Source organism: Chelon labrosus (genome assembly GCF_963514085.1).
Source record: "Chelon labrosus genome assembly, chromosome: 12".
Taxonomy (NCBI): Eukaryota; Metazoa; Chordata; class Actinopteri; order Mugiliformes; family Mugilidae; genus Chelon; species Chelon labrosus.
The window spans coordinates 21549839-21558264 of NC_140345.1; the positions used below are offsets into that span (position 1 = coordinate 21549839).

Genomic DNA, 8426 nt, shown 5'->3' on the forward strand with positions numbered 1-8426 from the left:
AGTCTTTTTTTTTTTTCTCCCTTCCAAAACCTGTGTGTCCAAATTGGATCTTTTTTTTTTTTCCCCCAGAATATGTCATGGAAATATATTGTTTGGCGGCCAAAAAGCAATATTTCAACTGATCTAAACGTGGAAAGTAAAAACAACGTTTTGAGATTTCGGAGGCATTCAGACGCTTTGCTAAAAAGTTAACATACAAGACTAAATGACTCGTTTACAGATGAGCAGTCTCTCTGTGGGTATGAAAACGTCTCAGTCATTGTTTTTGCTCGACTCTTGGTCGCTCTGGTCGTCGGTGAAGCACACGTCCACGTCGCTGTCATTGTCGCTCTTTTGCTCAGCGTCCTCAAACAGGCCCCCCGGTTTGTCGTCCAGTTTCTTGACGGTCTGCCCGGGGTGTCTGGACTTGACGTGCCTCTCCAGGTCCCGCCTGCGCACCAGCACCTTTCCGCAGAAGTCGCACCTGTATGGCGTGTTTCCCTCGGCGTGGAGCCGGATGTGTTTGTTCAGGTTGCTGGGGTCCCCGAACGGCCTGAAGCACACCTTGCACTTGAGCGGCTTGTAACCTGTGTGAGTCCTCATGTGGATTTTCAGGCCGTATTTCCTCGAGTACAACTTGCCACAGTACAAACACAGGTGTCCCTTTTTGGGTTTCCCGGACCCAGTGTTGCTGGCGCTTCCGGTGGGTATGGTGTCCAGCCTCGTCCGGTTCTTCTCCGCGGCGATTTCAGACAGCTGTTGCGTGTGCATGGCGATCTCCCGGTCAATGTTTGTGATCGAGCCCAGGTCTTGGCTCAGGGAAGGAGCGCCGAAGTAGGACATGGACTCTGGGTACTTCAGGAGGTTACTAAAGTGGAATTTCAGCGGATAATAGGGAGAGCTATATAAAAGCTCCCCATTATAGACAGTGAATGGCATCAGTGGGATGTTACAATCACCACCATAAGTCTTGACACCGTCGAAGTGTGGAATTGAGAACCTTTCAAAATGGAGACCGGGTGCCATCTGGGGGTAACGAGACGGGGACAGGCCTGAATGCATCCGGCTTTCTACGTGCTTAAACGCTGAATTCTCCTCCACGTGTGGCAGCAACGGGAACCCTCGGATAGCGTTTGTGCATGGCACCATTGGAGATGTGGAGTCCATAATTGCAGGTGCGCACTTGGGAGGGACGCTCCCTCCACCGTTAAGGCCCTCGCCAACGCCGCGAATTGGTTTCATGTTCCCAATGAGTTTGCTGAATCCGAGGCCGCTCAGCTTCCCGTTGGCTTCCTCTCTGGAGGCGTCTGCGCCCGGCACTTTGGAGACGCCGGTCGGTTTGAAGGCAGAGCGCACGCCCGGGTGAAAGCCCATGCTGCTCAGAACTGATGATGTGGCGCCCAGATTGAGGAGATGTCCCTGATTTCTGGCTGAGGTAACGCTCATATCGAGGGCCCTGTCCTGCTCCTCGGAGCTGCCTTTCTTTGTCAGTCCCGTTTTGTTTAAAAACGGCGAGGAAGAAACGTTCCTCCTGCCAGAGTCTGAAATGGAGGAGTTACTGTGGCCGCTCCTCGGAGAGGTGGAGGTGTTGGGAATGTCTCCAGATTTTGGTGACCTGCTGAAGGTCTCGGTGCCTCTGGCCTGCTCGCTGTTCACAAAACCCCTCCCGTTGCTCAGAGCGCAGTGGAAGTGGACGTGGGCCTTGAGTGTGTTCGGGTATTTGAATATTCTCCAGCAGTACCAGCAGATATAACGCTCCTCACCTGTGGAGATAACAAAAAAAGGTGACATTAATAATGAGAATGATGCAGATCATTAAATCACACAACAAAGTGTTAAGACAGACGTGGAATTTTACACTTAATATCTTTGCGTAAAATATCAGGTCCGTGCGTAAAATGTTTATAACAGGTCTGATCACCTGTAGAAAAAAAAGACCCGAGAGCGCCTGCACAGAGAAGTAAAAATCCGCACACCGTCCATGAAGTCATACGGTTAAACAAGCGCATCCACTGAAGTGATAAAAATTCGAAATAATAATAATTTTTCATTATTTAACTGTCATATTAAAGAACCTAATACGACTGAAACTGTCCTATTAAAGATCAAGATTTAGATCAGTCACTGCTGCACATCACCTGGAATTTAAATTCAGGCCTAATGGATGTGATCCGGTTTCTAAGATCTGGTGCCAAATGGTAATGGACACAGGGTGCCATCTTAATGACCCCCAGTCGAACACTCAGAGGTTAATATAGATGTAATGATTTTGTAATCCTCATACGGGCCATTGTGTATGATCACCATCAAAAGAGCAAACGCCCTGCCCAATCTGGCGCTCTGAAACCGATGCATTGAATGCGGGACTTTCCCTCTCTGTGCTCTTTCCCGTGGAAGTGACAGCAGCTGTTGCTTGAAATCGCAAGTCTCCAGAAACAATGGCGGCGGCCCATCTGTTGACGCCTAATAATGGGAGCGAGCGTATGTCCAGGAGCGCACACGGTGTGTTGGGCCGGAGAATCAGGGCAATATACACCCCACATAAAAGTTAGCATTCATTAGGCCACAATACCTTAATGCGCCCACCTAATTCACCGTGAAGCACTTGTTTTTGAATTTATTTGCTTTTGAATACATGAATATTAATGACGCCGTGGCATTTGTTAACCCCAGTCTCGCGACTGAATCACCAGCCTCTTTTTCTTCCATGGTCGCCCAGACGCGTCAATTTCTTCTTTTAATTGCTTTTTTATTCTCTGTTTCAGGCGCTGTAATTACTTTACGGCAGTCTTATTTTTCTCCATCCAGGTTTCATATCATTTCAAGATTCTCTATTTTCCTTTTACAAATCAGTTAAGAGGCCCTTAAAGCTCGAAATAAATTAATATAATTCCTAATGATCGTCTATTGAAGGAATGTCCGGCAAAGTATCTGTTGATAATCCTTAATTTTTTTAAACGGATTAGTTCCTGCTGAGCCGCTGATTAGACTTTAATCCCCAAGCGCAAACGATCCTTAGCCCAAATAAATGGATTAAAAGTCCAAACACTGGCTAATAACAAAAAATCACACAAAATGAAACATCATTGTGTTGGATAGAGAATAAAATCTCTAAAAATGAATTTTGACAATGAGCTACTTGGCCCTAATTGTACTCTTAGGTTCTATTTTTTTTGTCCTTCCAAAATAAAAATCCCTCCCAACTGTAGGCTATCATTTCGTAAAAAATATTTCTTTCGTCCCCAATCCTTTAGAAATAAATATAAAACTTTAAAAAGACTAAACAATTTCTCCATTTGTAGCTATTTTCCGGTCTCATGTATAGGCCTACATAACATTTTCCCCAACATAAATTATTCTTAAATGTTTGTTTGTTTTTTCTCCCCCTCGGCGTTTATTTTGTTTTATTTTATTTTGCAGAATAGATTCTACATTAAATAAAAAGGCTGCCTGCGGGGGAAGAGAAAAACGACAACATCCAATTGATTTCCATCTCTGAGCGATGGAGCAGTGACATCCCGGGTATTGGCAACCATTTAACTGTGCACTGATGGACCCTTCAACATGTCGATGTGTTCAGCTGAGAGTATGTATGCTCACAGTTTACCCTATTTGTGGCATCACATCATTAGAAATAAGGAAAAAGTCTTCTAATTATCATTATTATTATTATTATTATCGGAAATCCTAAGTTCTCATCCTTTTCCCATTTTTCTGCCATTATAACTCATGGTTATATTTAAATGATAAAGACCGTTAACCCCCCCACCTGACCCATTATTAGCAGTCTCATTTACCTTTCTCGTCGTGCGTGGGAGTGGCCGTGGTGGGTACGTCGTACCACTGGGCCAGAGCGTTGGAGTACCAGACAGTGAGCTCCTCTCCTGCTGGGATTTCTCTCAGGACGCGGTAGAAAATCTCCAAGTAGAAAAGTGAAAAGTTGTGCGTTAACCGAGGAGTCCAGTAAAAAAACGAAAGACAAATAATATCGAGAGACTTCACTGGGCCTATAGAGTGGGAGGTGTCATGGGGTGTAAATTCACCTGTCCGCCAGGTAAGTCCGACACGGCCTCCAGGTTTTGCTCTTGGCTGTTCCTGGCGGCGCGGATGAATCCGATCCAGTCTGGAACGGGGCAGCCTGACTCATCCACGAACTCTCCACGAACCAACCGAATCTGAGCAAGAAGAAAAGAAGGAAATATGACGATGGGGATGTTGGGGAGGAATGCGCGCTGGAGGCCCTCCATTCAAACCAAAACAAACGCCGAAATGTACGCAAGTTTTTCAGATCAACTCAATAAATTTGCGATTTATGATTTTATTGTTTGCTTATATTGTCCTTTCCTGTTTTCTAGACCGATTTCCGTGGCCAACATCGTCGCCAGATATAACTGGTGACTGAGGTGCTGCCGCCACGCATGACCAAAACGCGCTTAATGCGTCTTTATCCGCTCTGCTGATAATTTACTAAAGAGAATGACACACGGGCCTAATTGAGTTGATATGGGAAACGAATTTGAGGAGTGTCAGAGCGTTTCTAAACTGTTCAAGGACATTAAAGATCGAAGCGTGACATTTGACACAGAGATTGCACCTGATGATCGCCCGCACCCCGGGGCCACGCATTTAGACGCATCAATCACAACCGCTGACAGCTTCAACAATAACGGGGCGCAGTTATAGACGCACTTAAGAGTCGCAAAGTCTTCACTCCTGTGCATTTAAGAAAAAAAAAAAAGTAAAGGTATTTTGGAGTAAAAATATTATTCCTGTAGTTTTTTTTTTTTTTGTTCTTTCTTTTTGAATTCTTTGCAACTCTGGACTCTAAATATTATTTACCAGCACGCTGCTTTTCACCAGAATTATCCAGTCCAACAACACAAACGCATGTTTGTTTAGATTTATTTTTGAGCATTGCTATTGTTAATATTTTTTCTCAGCCCCGGGCGGAGGCCCCGGCCTCAGTGGCATCTTTCTGTGGCCGGATTACATTAAAATTAAACGGCTCATCGGGATAACAGGCCCGCCAGGCAGTGAAATGTGAGGCGGCTGAGGGCATGAAATCCTGCACAGCAGACCCGGGTCGCCCATTAGGCCGGTTAAGTAGAAGCACAGACTGACAAGTCGGCCACTAATGGAGCTCAATTATTTCTAACTTGACAGGCCAAACCAATTAATAACTCCTGGCCCGATAGAGTTTGACAGTGGAGCTTAAAAAATCCAAACGTTTTTTTACGAATTTTTTTTTTTTTTTTAATCTCCTTATATTTTAAGGGAAAAAAAGAGAAGGTGCACAAATAAAAAAATAAAATAGAAAAATTATGCAATCAAATATAATACAAAGTTAAATTTTTTGAATAAATAATCATAAAGAATCTGATATAAAGTATGCTATAGCCATGTTAAAGTAAATTTTGCACATTTCAAAATAACATTTTGTTTTTCTGCTGCTGTGAGACGAAACAAAAAAAATTCAGTTTATAACTTACAGAGAAACATTTATTTATTTATTTATTTTTTCATAATAAGTTTCGATGTGCTCAGCTTACCTTTTTCTTAGGTCCAACTTCCCTACGGTCCGACACATACTTCCCCAGCTTGAAGATGCCCGGCACCGGTCCTATCCGGAGCCCGGCTGGGATGCTGCAGTCCGCAAACACACTGACGGTGGTGGACGCCCGGGTGGCTTGCATGGCGTGGGGTGAGATCAGAACCATGAAGACTGATGGAGAACGAGTGGGAGAGCGCAGAGGGAAGGAGGAAGAGGAGGAGGAAGAAGAGACGAGGATGAGGACAGCCCGATGTCCGCCCTCAAAGTGACGCGGTGGCGTTATGCTCTCCGGCTTTTCTAGTGATGGAGCAGGGTAAGGTGGCCCCCCCACCCTCACCCTCCCACCCGCCCCCAACTTCTCTATCCGGGGATGCAAGTGTGTGAGTGTGTGCAGCTACGGGAAGAGGCGGGGGGTGTTGCAGAGAGGTGATGCTGTGCTGTAAGTTTGTGAGGGGGGCAGAAGAGGAGGAGGAGGAGGAGGAGGAGCGGTCCTGAGTTTGCAGCAGCAGTGAGTAAAGTGTGTGTGTGAGTGAGTGTGAGAGAGTTGGGCTCTCCCAGCAGCTGTGTGGAGAGGGAAAACGGGCCGGCCTGGTCACATGGAGACTTTCCCTCACCCTGCCGCATAATGAATTGCTCCAAAACGGTCAAGAGACACAAAGGGCCAGGCGACCTTCCCATCCCCGAAATCCAATTTGTCAAGGGCAGAGAAAAGAGGGTGCAGAATCAAAGGTCCACAGCGACCATTAATCCTCAGCATGTGGCTTTGTCCTCCAGACAGTTCCGATATTTTAACTGACAAATCCACTGTATAATTTCTCCATAAATCCTCACCCTTTTCCATTCTTCCCTTTCAGGCCAGGTTTTTGGAAATCAGTGGCTACTTTAAATCTACTTGGCTGGCATTCTTCGGGCTCTGCATACTTCAAAGGGCTTTCTTCTCCCTCCTCCTTTGTGTCCTTACTTTAACAAAAGGAGCAGGAAAGTTTAGAGGACTTGTTAACTTCTATTGACTCTCGGCGTGTGCCGGGTTGAGATCAGGCAGGTACTGAAAGGGGAGAACCACCAGCAGGAAGAGAGAGAGAGGGAGAGAAACACAAAAAAATAACCATCACCGTCTTCCCCGCGCGCACACACTTGTGGTTTTTCTCGTCTTTGCCGGATTTAGTGTTTATTCTGCATGTTTGCATTTTTTATATTGTGTCATTTGGACAGTGTATATACCTTTAAGATTTTCTTCTGCAGTTAAAAAAACAAACAATTTATTTTCATATTTTAAATTAGCACCTGTTTGAAATTAATAACAAGAAAACTAGATTAAATAATATTAGAAGGTAATACATATAAGTTATTAGATTGAAGACAATACACGATCATGAAATATACATATTTTTAATATGTATTTTTAATATGAACAAATAGGAAAAAAAGGAGATGGATGTATTCAAAGCATTTGGCTGATTTTATTGGGTCGACTTGACAGATTGATCGACTACTAGACTGATTAACTGGTTGATTGATCGACAATGCGTTGTAATTCAAATAATACAAAAAGCAAAAACAAAATTGCCAACATTATAGGCCATGTAGCTCCAAAAAAAATATCATACGGTCCAAAAGCCAGCCCTGCAGGATTTTCAGCTTTAAGACATTTTTCTTCTTACTGGATTTTTGACCGTAGTGTGATAATTTGAGTTTAAAATATTTAAAATATGTTAAGACTGGCACTAGGCTATTATTACTATTAATATTATTATTATTATTATTATTAAGAATGATCTTGATTTGATTTATATAGTTGAGCCATTCAGTTAAACATGTTTTGCAGACAACATGATTTAGTGACAGGAGCACACTAAATGAAACGTGAAGTTTTTGTGATTGGAGGCTGAGATAGAAGCTCATGATGAGTCTCTGTGCAGCAGGTTGTTATGAGGCTTTTGGTGCTGCCGAGTCTGAGCAGAGAGGAAGACGAACAAGAACCTGTGGGCGATCAGACCAGACCATGAACATGCTGACCTCTGATCACTGCGGCCTCTCTCTCTCTCTCTCTCCATCACTGATTGTGAATCGCACAATAACACATCGCTTACAGCTAAAATCTCCTCCAAAGGACTACCAATAAATAAGATGAAGACAAGTGAAAGGTCGTGGCCTGTAGTAGCCTACTGGATGCATTCTTAAAGAATGAATCAAATACCCAGAACACAGCAACAATAGAATCTCGTTTTCAGCCCAGATCAGTGCGCAAAGTCATTTTCAGTAGGTAGATTATTTGAGATTAGTTTCCTCAAAAAAAAAAAACATTTCAACAGCACTAAAAGAAATGCCACACATGAATCTCTCCCTCTCTCTCCCTCTCTCTCTGCAGGCATCCCGTGTTGCTCTTCTCTCCCTCCTCTCTTCCCTGCGCTTCTCCACAGTCCGTCAAAGAGCCTGAACGACACGCGAACAATCTCATCAATGGGCGCAATGTTTGCGCCCGGCTGTGCGGAGAGGTTATTTATTAACGCCTCGCCTTTTGCGACTGGTTCCCATCCACCCCTGCGCTGCATTAAAGTCCCGCACTTCTCCACAGTGAAATTAATTATCCTCCGAGGAAGGGAGGGGGGGGAGGCTGGAGAAAAAGAGGCGAAGACGTTTCCTTTCTTGCGCAGGAGTCGCCGGGTGAATCCCCGCTCCACTGTGCGCTCTTAAGCCCTGAATTGGAGTCAAAAGGCTCGGTGTCAGAGTGAAGGCAGTGTTGGAAGCAAATGGGATGGAAAATTAAATGAAATTAAATGGCTTGACCGGCGCTATTGTCCCTCCTACTTTTTTTTAAAGAAAGAAAAAAAGACACATTAATTACATGGTTGGATCTTTATTCTAGGACAATATCGCGTAGTCAATCAACAGCATT

The 8426-nt window shown here is 44.3% G+C and overlaps 1 protein-coding gene across 1 annotated transcript; it reads right to left on the reverse strand.

The window, feature by feature from the left end:
• Positions 1-252: 252 nt before the first annotated feature.
• prdm13 (PR domain containing 13) lies at positions 253-5696 on the reverse strand (the record flags this gene model as incomplete). The annotated part of the gene is made up of 4 exons (XM_084557912.1): positions 253-1742; positions 3777-3897; positions 4023-4154; positions 5529-5696. 4 exons carry the CDS (start codon positions 5694-5696, stop codon positions 253-255), a joined length of 1911 nt encoding a protein of 636 aa, XP_084414038.1.
• Between the last annotated feature and the right edge of the window lie 2730 nt (positions 5697-8426).